We start from the raw sequence: 12,884 nt of genomic DNA on the forward strand, positions 1-12,884 counted from the left end.
GGTGTGTAAATGCAGGTGGAATGTGCAGAAGGTATCAGTGTCACTGCAGCTTTCTTCATTGCTAGGAAGTTAAAATCTGGATAGAAAGTTTCTACCAGGAGGTTAAACTTGCATTGCTGCATAAGCCCAGCAGGACTTATGTTAAGCACTTAGGACTTAAAAACACATTAAGCTATGCATTTATGTAGTGGAATGTACAACAGACGTGGGAAATCATTCGATTTCTGGATTGCTGGAGAATGCCTTTCTCATTCCCTATGTATGTCGTACTTAACAGGAACAGATTAAAATGGGTGTCCCAGCACAGTACTGTCACAAGCATGTGTTATTTTTATTTGTCGGAGAGTCTTTCGACCTATTGTATTTCTCCTCTGACTGCAAGCATGAAGTTGATTTTATTCTGGTAAAGAATAGCGTGAAATTTAAATTTCTGCTCTGGGATATCACGTCTAGCTCAGGTTCACTGGCTGTACATTAATGGGCGTAGGGCAGATTTTCAGAGGCACTAAGGGAGCGGAGGGGCAGGTGGGTGCCTGCTGTCCCTCTGTGCCCTCGGAGACCATTCCTTCAGGTATGGTTTTGCCATCTGCCTGCATGCTCCTTCTCTGCACGTTTGGGAGTTAAAGACGACATTAGCAGCAGAAAAACAGTGCACATAATGGGGAAAAAAACATTGACTCTGGACAAAAGGTATGAAATGCTTCAGGCGTCTGTTTAATATTCATTGTTCATATCCCCAAAGAAGCAGCATCCGCTTTTAAAGTTTCACTGGCTGGAGTTCTTGGTGGTGGAGGGTGGTTTTTACGTCAAGACCTACAGCAGGCTGCAAGGTGAGCCTGGTTATATCAATTTCATCCTTGGTTAGCAGCAGTTTCTTTAGGCTTCAGTAAAAGGACTCTAGAAATATTGGCAAAGCTGGTTTTTAATTTCTTATGGATGAGCTAAACTACATTTTCAGCCCTTGAGATCATAGGTCACAGCCCTGCTTCACCAGCACCAGCTGCTGATGTCACTGACACCCAAAGCAGAGCAAGGGACTGCCGAATGCCTCAACTGCTAATGTCATTAATGGGAGGGAACCTGGGGCTCCTGGTATCCTGATAACAGCACCAAGTCAGTTCTGAAGAAATGTTGCTGAAAGTGTGCACAGGTGAGAGAGTAACCATTTCAGTTGCCTACCTTAAAACAGTAGTAAAAAAACATTCTGTTTCCTGCAGGAACAAAATATGATAAGAATGGCCACATAATTTAAATCCATGGTTAGGCTTTGCAGTAACATGTGGAGAACTCAGCAATGCAGCTTGCCCCAAATTAGTATGATTATGTCATGCGTGCTCTTTTGAAAAACATCCAGCTTGCATTTCTAATGCTTGTCGGGTTATTCCTTTAAGGTCTTTCTCTTGCAAATAATGTTTGGAAAGTAACAACACAAGGCTTATCTTGCTTTAAAAAGACAAGCAATAACCACACGCTTCTTACTTAAAATGTTGTTCTCACCCACCATTTATTTAACAGGACAGCCTTTTTTAAGCGGAGCATTCCTGGAACTGTTCATTTATCTTCGACTACAAAGCTGAGTGCTTACAGGAGCAGACTTTGCAGGGGAAGCATCACTCCTGATGGCCTGACCTGGGCTGGTCCCATTTCCTGCTCAGGGCAGAGCACCCCAAGGAGTCCATTTTCTTGGCCAATCCCAAAGGGTGAAGGATGGCTTGGGGCAGATCCTGATGTCATTCCACTTCACATCTGTGGAAAATGGCAAACGCAGAGTAATGACTTCACTATGAGGGTTTTGTGAGGCTGCCAGCAAACTACTTATGCATCCTCTAGAAAGACCCCTGAAACCTTGTATAAAACTTCACTGAGATACAGGCTTCAGATTGTCTGTGCAGCTTGCTTAATGCCTCTGCTGCCTGGTGCTTTAATATGAAGACATGAATTACAAGGTGATAGGGTTTTCCTGTTCCAGGCAAGCAGGTTTGTTAAACCTACATGACCTTCTGCTACAGAAGAAATTTTTTAAACAAAAGGCTGGCTTCCGCCCAGGTTTAAAAGGGAAGATTGCTTTTCAATTGAGTGCCTTAGCAGGAGACTGTGGCCAGCTGGTTGGTGGGAATGAGCATACGGCCCTGATAGGCTGGAAAAGAGGAAGGCTGGCTCAGGAGAAAGCTTTTGGTTTGGTCTATGGGAATTGTACCAGAATGTGATGAAAGGAAAACCTTTCCTGGAAAGGTAAGACACTGCTGAATTGTAAGCAGAATTTTTTTCTGTTTTATATGAACAAAGTCATGTTTGTTTTCTGTCTCCCATAGAACTCCAAGTTTGCAAAAATCATATATAACTTCATATGTGTTTCACAGTGATCTTCTTGGATCCTGTTAATAAAGACCTTGCCTTTAGTAAACTCTTCTGATATCATGTGTAAAATCCCTGATAAGTTCAAGAAGCTTTGATCTCATTCTTTGGGATGGCTTTCACCACCCCAGTGGTATTGCTGCTAGGTGAGCTTCCCTCAGTGTTGTGGCGGGCCTTCAGTAGAGGAATCTTGGCCAAGACAGAGAGGATTACAGCTGATTTAGGCCCTCTATCTCAAAAAAAAGCTAACTGTATGGCTATTTGTGACAGCAGGGTGCTGTGTTGTTGAGCTGGCCTTTACTTCTCTTATAACCAGGTAATAGGAGGGAAGGGAAATACCATTTCCTACTGGCAAGAAGTAAAAGCATTGTTTCGTGTGGAGCTGTCGAGGCCTGAACAAGTAAAGCAAGGTTTTTAGGACTACTTCAAGGACTGAGTTTTCTTTTGAGGAAACAGGGATAAGAGGCTTGGTCTATAGAAGGTCTGGTATCACAGATGAGTTTTGCGCTTTGTGTCTTCAGTTTGTCTTTTAATGATGGATATTCATGCGCACGCTAAAGTCTTTCTTCTAATTCACATGTATTACATACATTTGTAAGACTGGCTGTTGTGGGAGGGATTAACCACGGCATTTTTTATTTATTTTTTACTAGTGTTTATGTGTTTGGAAAGATGTAGAGTCGAAGGGAGAAAAAAAGGAAGTGAAAGCATCAGTTGGATTACACAGCTTGTGCTCTTTGCTTTTGTGGTGGTGACTTGTTTTGTTTTGGGCAGGGGAAGGAGCATCAAAAAATCTAGAAACTGAGGCAGAAACAAAAGCAACGTAGAATACTTTTATGTTAATGCTGCTGTAGAAAGCATTAATTCTGCCAACAGTATTTACTTAAAGGTATTTTTCAGTAAGTCTGCTCTTCCCAAAGTGCACATAACTGCTTATGGAGAGAGGGAAGTTCTCTGTCTTTGTGTTGTTGCATTTCCTATGGTCCTCACAAACAGCGTGGGAAGGGTGGAATATCTGTGGCTCTGTAAGCCTACATTGCAGGATCCCAGTTTCATGTTACTTGTGGGTTTTTTTCCACTTTCTTCATTTCTTGAGATACTACAAACTAATAAAAAGGGAAAAAAATAAAAAATAAAAATAAAAAGAAGCAATATAATTAACTCCTGAAGTGCCTACAACTGCAGACTTTCAACTGGCTGATTGATTCAATGCAAATGTCCATTAAAAAAGCCAAAAAGATACTAGCTCCCTGCTGCCTTACTCAGAACAACCCGATGATTTCTCTGCTTATTCACATATTCCTGTTGAAATCTATCTACTAATAGGTGTACAACTTATTCTAATGAAGGTGTACAACCAATGCAACAATGGGCTATGCTCATTTGGTGGATAGGAAGCATTGTTTTAAAAGCATAAACTGTAAACTCTATTCTTGTTAAAATTTTGTAGGTAGTTTCGATGGAAGTTTCTGTAGATGCTCCTTTTGATTTCCAGTGACTCCGCACCGTGCTTCTGTCTTGTTGGCGCTTTTGCAAGTAACGAGCTGTCTAAAATGACAGGAACTACGGTCATCTAGCTCTGAAGTGCAGCCACAGGACTGTGGTCAGGAAAAGAATGTGGGAGAAAATTAGAGTGTCTTGGTGCTTCTTTTATTTATTAAGTGATGCCTTATTTATCCCTTTGGTATTAGCTGCTACGGTTTTCCCTGTATCTAACATTTTATTACATAGCTGTTGTTTTTGGCAGATAAAATGCCCCCAAATCCAGGTGTTTTGATATTGTAAGGTTGCTGAGGCAGCAAAATATTTAGTGTATACATGCAACTAATAACACTGAAGGACTGACATCCTTCGTTGTTGGCTCCTTCAATGCATTGTTCAGTGATAAACAGGACTGGAATGTCTAAAAAGGAGTTTGGCTGCTCTTCCTTTGAAGCTGACAACGCTAGAGCTAATTTTGGATATCAGCAGTGAAGGTGTTCACACCCATGCCAGCCAGTTTTCTCCTGCAGGAGACATGCAGCATTAAAGCATGCACGCTCTGCTTGGATCAGGCACGTATGCAGAAAGCCACTCCGGTACAAATGAGAACCAATTCCATGACTAGATTTCATTTTCAAGGAAAGTGGGACATGCTGATTTGTAACACTCGGTGCAGGTTCCAGCTGTTTCATATAAACACTGAACAGCCCTTGCTGAAATGATTATGCCTAAAAGTATAAGTAAATACATTTGATAAAGGAGAAAAGATAGGGATCAATAAATGTCATTGATCTAATTTCTTCCACATGTCTTCTAAGCCAAGCCTAATTTCTTCAGGCAATATTAAACAATTAATAAACATTTATCTAGTGAACATGGAATCCTACTTGGACAGCCTATTAATTTAAGCTAACTCTTTGATGCTGAAGATTATCACGATCTCTTAAGTCAACCATTTGACCACTAAAACCAATCTTGCACAGTGAAAATGAACAAACATAGACAAATACAACTTAAAAGGAGAAGAAACTTGCAAATGCTGCTTTATTTAATTTTTACAATAGGGAGGCACTTTTACATTAAAAAAATGCAGAAATTTCATTGCAACTACAGTATCCTAAAATATTCCTGCATGACAACAAAAAGAAGTGGTGTCTGTGTGGGAAAACATGACTTTCATTTTCTTTAATTTTAAGTCTATACCAATTTTTACGCTTAATCAGAAAAAAGCACCAACCTTTCCTCCTGCTGTTCACACAGGCTGACATAAGTGTCCGTAGTACTGCTGACGCTTGACTGTGTTTCCCCTCTGTTCCTCTGCTTGTACAAGGCAGAGACTGGCCAAGAGCTTTCCAGAACTCAATGGTTATTTCAATGCGTATTTCAGTAGTTACTGGGCCCAAATGAAGCACATGTTTCTTGGGATGGGAAGAGAGCAAGGCAGGGGGTGCTTTTCTGCAGTGATTTCCCTCTCATGAAATCTGGAGAAATGAAAGAGCTTTTTTTGCATGCATTCCTAGAAAATTGAACCTGTATTTCAGTGGCAATTAGCCCCTGGGTGTCAGCTGTATGGAATTCTTGCTGATAAGCAACTGCATACAGATCAGTGCTGGACAGACTCAGAGACCACTCTGAGGCAGGCTGGTGTGAAAGTCAGAATAATACTTTGTTGTATCGGAGGGCACAAGTGGGAAGCAAAGTGAACAATAACCTCAGACAAAGCAATAATGTTGAAAGATGGGCTCAGATTCTGCAGTACTGATGCACTAATGTTAGTACTCAACTGTGAAAGAAACCTCACTAATGTCACTGGGAGCATCTCTGGAGAAAGACAGTCCTCAAAATGAATATTGTCACAATCCATCCTTCTGTACATACATTTCTACTTCACTGTCTTGAGCAAAGAAAGCAAACCCTGGGTCTAAAATTCTGACAGATAAATGTCCCTCCTGATGATGGATGGGAGTATGTATTCATTGCTTACAGCAATTCTCTTGCAATTTATTTGTTCTGGGTTTAACAAAACCATACGTGAGCTGCACAGAGAGGCTTCTGGTTGTGTGAAAATGAGGTTGGAAGCAGAAAGAACTCTAAGAATGTGAAAGAAATACTAGAAACACTTGAAATTAGAACATGAGGAAAACAATACTCTTCTAATTACCTGTTCTGTTAAACTTGGCTGAGCAGAATATGGCTTTACATTCTGATATTACTAGTAAAATCTAGACTTTCAAGTAGGTCAGAAACAACTGTATTGGGGCTTGCAAATAAATCTCTTCTAGGGGCTCTGTGAATGCAAGGCTGACAAAAGTTAAGGGAATTTATGATTGACCATAGAGGGTACTCATACTGAGAAATGCCAAATTTGTCATAAATTGAATAACAGTTTGCCCCAAGTTCTCAGTTTTACTTGGGATAGCAGACTGGAATTTCCTATGATGAAGACCAGAGCTCCTTCTTTCATGCAGTTTTCTGTTTTCTAAGATTACCTTGCCTGTATTTTATTCCACTTTAGAAGTAAATTACCTGATCTAATCTAGAACAGTCTAAAGCTGGGTTCCTAAAATAGAAGAATTAAAGTTGGTACAGTATAATGAGCTACATTGCAAAGATGAATTAAGTAAAAAAGAAAAAAAAAATTAGTTTGGAAGTTGCTTTACCAACATTGGTACAAATATGTAAACATACCCACAGACAGCTTGGGCTCTGGATTCCAGGGCATTTTCTCTTTTACTGAGGGCATGTACTACAAAACCTGTAGAGATTTCTCTTTGTATGTTATGTTTGGAAAAGTTTAAAGAGAATGATTGTGTCTACATTCAAATACTCTGTTAACATTTGCAACTTGTAACATCGTGGTGATATATGAAAAATAAGATGTAAAATTTCTCTTTCTGAACTAAATATGTCAAGGGCATAGTCTGAGCATGGAAGATAAATCTAGCTTTAAGATTTATCACTTCTATGAATTAAGAAAAAACATAGTGCAGAATTTTGATCTTGATTGTCTCTTTAGAGCTGAAAAGAGAGGGGACTTTTTCATCCACGTTCTATGTAAACGGGAGGAAAAACATGCTGTTGATTGTTTTCCTGGCACATCTTGAATAAAATAGTACAGGCTTCATTATGACATGAGGCTAATTATGCGAATTATATCTGAAAGGAAAAAAGTTAAGTTAAGAATTTAATGGTTACTCCATAATCAGTGGGCACGAGTGAGATCTGATGGAATTGTGTTTCAAAATGGCTTCATCCAGATCCAGCTGTCTGCTGTTGACCTTCACCTCCATGCAGCCGTTATAGTAAGCAGTTACTAACGTAGCACCCAGAGGAACATCTGCACAGAAACACATTCAATTTATTAGGCCAAGGCATGCAGTGTCTTATGTATTCTTCAGATTAGCAAAATCATGGGGAACACTCCATTCCGCCTCCATTAGTCATCCATAGGAGAAAACAGCAATTTGGCAGGAAACATTTAAGTTCTTCTCCCTTCTGTTTAAGATTCTTTGAGATAAAGTCAGCAAAGCTGAGAAGGGTTGATATAATTTGAAATATGCATTTTAAGTGTTCTCCCAACCAGAAACCAGAAAATTATACATAATAGAGGAAATGCTGCTATGAGAAACACTTAACTCCAATAAACTAGTACTGTGTTATGTGGAGTCCACTGTTCTTCTCCTGACCTACAAACAGATGCTTATAGTTTTAGAGGTCACAGAAAGAACTATCTTACTTTTGCCAGAAAGCTACTCTGGATTAAAATCTGCACGTTCTCAAATAGTGGACCCCTGGGAACTGCACACGTTTTATTGCTTCCTTACTACTTCTGCCATGTGAAATCCCTGTGAGAGACCCGCTTTATCTGTTGCTCATTTAGCTTTCTTAGCATCAGATCACTGATGTGCTTCCAGCGTTCAATATGTTAGGCACAGGATCAAGCAGGCACTGCTGTGAGGCCTCAGAATACAATATGTACTAATATTTTCTTCTTATCTATTTAGGATGCTTGACTTGAGCTAAAGTCTTAACTCTTAAGGCCCCAGTGTTGACAGTGTACTAGGAAGAGTCACAGATATCACAAACATGAGGAAAGCTATGAAATGACTAGAATCATATTCAAGTTACTATGGCTCCATTAACCTACTGACTTGCATCTACTAAGGAAATACAGAATTCATCTCTCTTTGAAAAGGCATTACAAAAACACTTACCTAAAGTGGTGTCTGACAGTACTGTACCATAAGTGTATTCTCATTCTACATATTCTCCATGAATGGAACTTGTCTGGTTAGTTGGATTATAAGACATTGTATACCCGTTCAAATACAAAATTAGAGGAGAAACTGTCATATTTAGTGACAATTTTTTATATCCTCTACTACCACTGAATAAAGACTTGCCTCTGCTTGGATGCGGAGACAACTATCACTTCAGACAACTGTGGATTGAGGCTGCAGTGCTGCCCAATCTTGCTTCTGTTCTGACAAGTAAGTCTAGAGGGTGGAATCATAATTCCAGATTCCCTCGTGTATGCTACCTTGAAAAATGTCTAAAAGGATCATCTTCATGGGGTACACAGTTTCTCACCGATAACCAAAAATCATAAAACCGTGACACGACTCTTTCTGCTCGTGTACTTTTTCTCCCGTGGAAGAAACACAGATAAAGACTGGCTTTATCTGTGGCAGTGCTTTGATGCTGCAGCCTACATGTAATGTGGCTATCAATTCAAGACTATGTTTATAACAACTGTAAGGTTCTCTCTAGGAACTGTGACTTACTCTTCCTAAAATACCTTTAACAGAGAATATAGAAAGGCTTTGATATTAGTGACTTAACTTCGTAACCATGGTGTTTTTCCTCTACCAATTTTTAATCTTGAGGATATCAGGCTTTGAAAATCATTGTCTGTGGCAATGCTGTTTTTCTGCATGATTCACTCTGAAATCAAAGTACAGTACAAGTATGCATGTATACACTTTATGTACAAAATTATGTTTGTACATGTTTTAACACTGAGGATTCACTTGTGGCTTATTTTAAACAAAATGTTATTTGCTATTTCAGTGTATTTTGCATCTCACAAAGATTGTCAGTCAATTGTTGCTCAGAGCCTAATTGTTGAAACAATATTCCTGACTTCTGCTTCTGCATTTCTGACAATTTACCCATAAATGTTTGTTTTCTTATATACTTGATGCAGTTCCTATATTGTGCCTACTGGTGGCATTTTAGAAAATACAATGCTTACTCCTTCCCAGCTTAAAAAGAAAGAAAATTACAAATTCAAACCTCTTGAGAGAGACTCATGCCTCTTAATGGGCCTAATGATGCTCCTATTGAAAATCAGGCTCCTTCAAAAGATGCATAGACTGGAGGAAACAAGAAGAATCTGGGAGGTGAGAAGGGTAAAGAGTTTCTTGTACAGTTTAAGCTTTGTATAGCTTGGGCAAGGCTAAACATAATTGGGCTTGTACAAAAGAACAAATGAATGAAAAGAAATATAATTCACCTGGCAGGCCACCCAAGTAGGTGACAACATTTGTCATCATTGCTTGATGCAGGATAGACAGTTGCTCTGAATTGCTTTGGTCTGTGCGTGAGTCAACAGACAGTTCAAGTTGCTGTCGGGTTACCAGAAGTCCAACTTGCACTTTCCTGGGTGTACATAACTTCTTTGATTCCAGATGTGCAACAGTGATGTTTCCAATGGTCACAATGATTTCCTAAACAGAAGAATAGAGTCACAAAATATACCATGTGTAACTTTAAACACACAATTATACTTAACTTTGATACATTTTACGTTTGGAAGTAGAAAGAAAAGGAATGTGAGAGATGTTTTAAACATTTGTATCTTAAGCTGGAAAAGATACTAAAGTTGATAGTTGCTGTATAATCATCACCTTTGTAAACAAAGCCATTCACTTATATTCTGAAATCTATAAGTGAGAACATTCTGGACATGTAAAAACCCTTTGGCTGTGGTTCTGAGGTGAAATCCTTTTTCTCTTAAAATCAAAGGAGTACTGCTATAGCTTCAAAGGTAACCTAGTTTTCATTATGTGCTCTCATTTCAGGCAGACGTATGGATGAGGAAAACATCTGTTTATAAATTGAAACTAACATATTACCATTACTACAATATCATGACTCAACCTCTGCCACACTCCCTCTTCTGCTTTGTGTGTTTGGAAGGAAAGGCTGGAGACATGATATAATGGATAGTACCTAACATTGGAGCACTTAGTGCTTTGTCCCTGCTGTAGCAATCACAAATACTAATACATTTTCTGCACATCAAGATATGATCTAAGCACTTTGCAAAATATTAATTCAGCCTTCCGGCTCCACTTCATGTAAGTAACTTCTTTTCAGTTTGACTTTTTTCACAAACGGAGTAGTAAGTTAAGTGAGACAAAGATCAGATTTGTGATTCATGTGAGCTGATGTTCCAGCTGCTAGCATTGTAAGATCACCTGTGAGTCAGAAGAGTTAGAGTCCACTATGGACAAAGCAAGAGGCACTGTTTCATTAGAAACCAGGGCAAACATAACACCAGTGTCTGCGGATGGACGAATAGTCATAGACACGTTGATTAGCCAGCCTTCAGCACTGTCAAGATTATCTGTTTTAAAAGAAAAGATTGAAATTAATTAGTCTACCCACTAATGAAAAAATTAATATAGTCTTAAAAAAATTGTACTTAATCCATTTTCCTATTGCGGAAAAGTCGGTACTAATCTCCAGAAAAAGTGAATTTTGGAACTTTTGGAAAGAAGTACAAGTCTAATCTGAACAACCAAAACAATCCACTCAAATCTTGCATCTTTGCTATTGTGTTCTTTTAGGACTTCGGACTTTTTTTTTTTAATGCTGTTTTCTCTGCTCTAATATGAAACAGGTGCCGTATTTATTATAGGTCAGTTTAAGATCAAACCTAAAAAACTACTTAACTCATAAATTACTGCCACTGAGTGGAAGATTGGCAGTTTTGACACATTTTTACATTCCCAAATCATTCCATTATTAAAATGGGAATACGCAGATGGGTAAAACAAATGCGCAGATGGTGTGAATATAATTTAATATGATGTATTCACAGTGAAGCTAATACAAAAATTGTTTAAAGAGCTATTTGTCATCTTTTGTAACTTCCAGCATCTGCCCTCCCCTTCCCCAGTAACACTGAAGTTGATTTCTAGTAGTTTCTTCCGGAAGCAGAAATCCTACAATGTGAAGTGAGGTCAGATCCCTACGCAGAGGGAAGTGTGAGTGGAAACAGTGGGCTATAACAGCCTGAGGGAAGGCAGCGGTAGCTGTGGGTGGCCATTTGAATTTGAGGAGGCTGGTAAGGGGATGGGAACTGCATGAGGGGTGGAAAGAGTGAAGGCATAGCAACAGCCCCATATGAAAAGGTCAGGAAGAGACACGTCAGCATGATGTGAATGAATGGGAGGAAAGCATGATGTGAATGAATGGGAGGAAAGCAGAGGAACCTTCAGTGGCGTAAGAATCACTCATATTGAGTTGGTTGGAAACACGTGATATAAGAAGCTGGAGAAATCTTTTGAAGTGGGCTAGGGGATATAAATAAAAGGCCTCAGAAAGAACAGCACGTCCTAGGATGAAAGGACTGGGGATTAGAGGGGGGCCGAAGGGTTGGATAGCATCTGAGATATGAAAACGCAATGACAAGATTTGCGATGATACTAGAGATATTTCACTTCAGGAACTTGGGAGTACAGAGGGTGATCGTGGGTTGCAAAACTTGAAATTAGGGCAGGAAGTCAGGTAATAAGGTTCTGGATTCAGGAGGAGCAAGATAGGCATTCAAATAGGATGCTTTCTAACCTGAGCACTTCAGAAATTAAATTGATGACACCAATGAGACCAAAAATCCTCAAAAAAAATTACTGGAATCACCACTGGATGCAGTGGTGTATAGCTTAGCATTGTTTTTCTTTTTTTTTTTTTTTCTTCCCTTTACAATTCATCATCTCCATGGACAGTCCAGCAAAAAATGTAAGAACAGACAGAAAAATACTTACTATAGTTGATATGAAACTGTGCCATGCCAGTGCCAGGGTAGAATGATCCTCTCTCGACTGTCACTAAACAGTGCTTACTTTGTTTTTCTTGAATAACTTCTTTTACACCTGAATGTCCTTGATTCATCAGGTTCCAGGCACGAATACACCCATCTAGCCGAGGATTAATCTGTACAAGAATTACAGCACTAGGGGTGTGAATTCTAATTTATTTTTAAAATGTTAGTAATAAGATCTTACTTTACATATCAACATAGAGCCAATAATAGCCTTATCAATGCTATAGGTTACCAGGTTACAGAACTGATACTGGAGAGAAAACAAATGGCATGCATTTAGTACCTCAGCCTTCAGTTGGTTATCCTGATTTAATATTTCCAGTTTTGATGTTACTTATCTGTATAAAAAAGACTGCTTCAACTTTTAAAGCTTGTGCTGTTCTTTTGCTTAGATTACCACAGCTTTTCTATATCTGAAGGACAATGATATTAGCACTGTTTCTTGTTTCTCTAGTCTTCTGCTTGTATGAAAGCATAAATTCCTGTAATTACTTTCTATTAGGCAAGGAGATGCTGTTGTATTGCTTCATATTTTTTCTCTCTGCTTTGTTTTAGAGGAAAAAAAAGATTAAAAAACAAGCATAGCCTCTGGTGTACAGTTATTTTTTGCTTCTCTGTTAGCCCTCAGTTAGTTTGAGGGCTCCTGGACTCAGCAGCAGGTAGTTGAAGTAACTTTGTTGTGCCCACACTCATCAATAGGCAGGGGAATGCTGCTGGGAATGGAAGACTGAGCAAACCATTGGCTTTGTCTAGTAGAAATGGAAGCTCATTGTGCTACCTGCACAGTGATATCTGTATTCATTCAGGGTGTAGCAGAAACTAGCACTACAAACGTGAATCACTCCACAATACTCTTGCAGCAGAAGATTTAGATGATTTAGAGAATCTTAAAGCTATCTTAAAAAAATAAGGTACAGAATCCTCCAGGATTAGG

At 39.1% G+C, this 12,884-nt stretch overlaps 1 protein-coding gene across 1 annotated transcript in view; it reads right to left on the reverse strand.

Annotated features, from left to right (window-relative positions):
• PROS1 (protein S (alpha)) overlaps nt 4,851-12,884 on the reverse strand; it is a 32,100-nt gene continuing 24,066 nt past the window's right edge. The window contains exons 12-15 of the mRNA XM_021401475.1: nt 11,892-12,060; nt 10,320-10,468; nt 9,353-9,566; nt 4,851-7,174 (exon numbers count right to left, since the gene is read on the reverse strand). Of these exons, the coding sequence (XP_021257150.1) occupies nt 7,029-7,174; nt 9,353-9,566; nt 10,320-10,468; nt 11,892-12,060 (678 nt within the window). The 3' untranslated portion in view covers nt 4,851-7,028. The remainder of the gene's footprint in view (nt 7,175-9,352; nt 9,567-10,319; nt 10,469-11,891; nt 12,061-12,884) is intronic.

Source organism: Numida meleagris, chromosome 1 (assembly GCF_002078875.1).
Source record: "Numida meleagris isolate 19003 breed g44 Domestic line chromosome 1, NumMel1.0, whole genome shotgun sequence".
NCBI lineage: Eukaryota > Metazoa > Chordata > Aves > Galliformes > Numididae > Numida > Numida meleagris.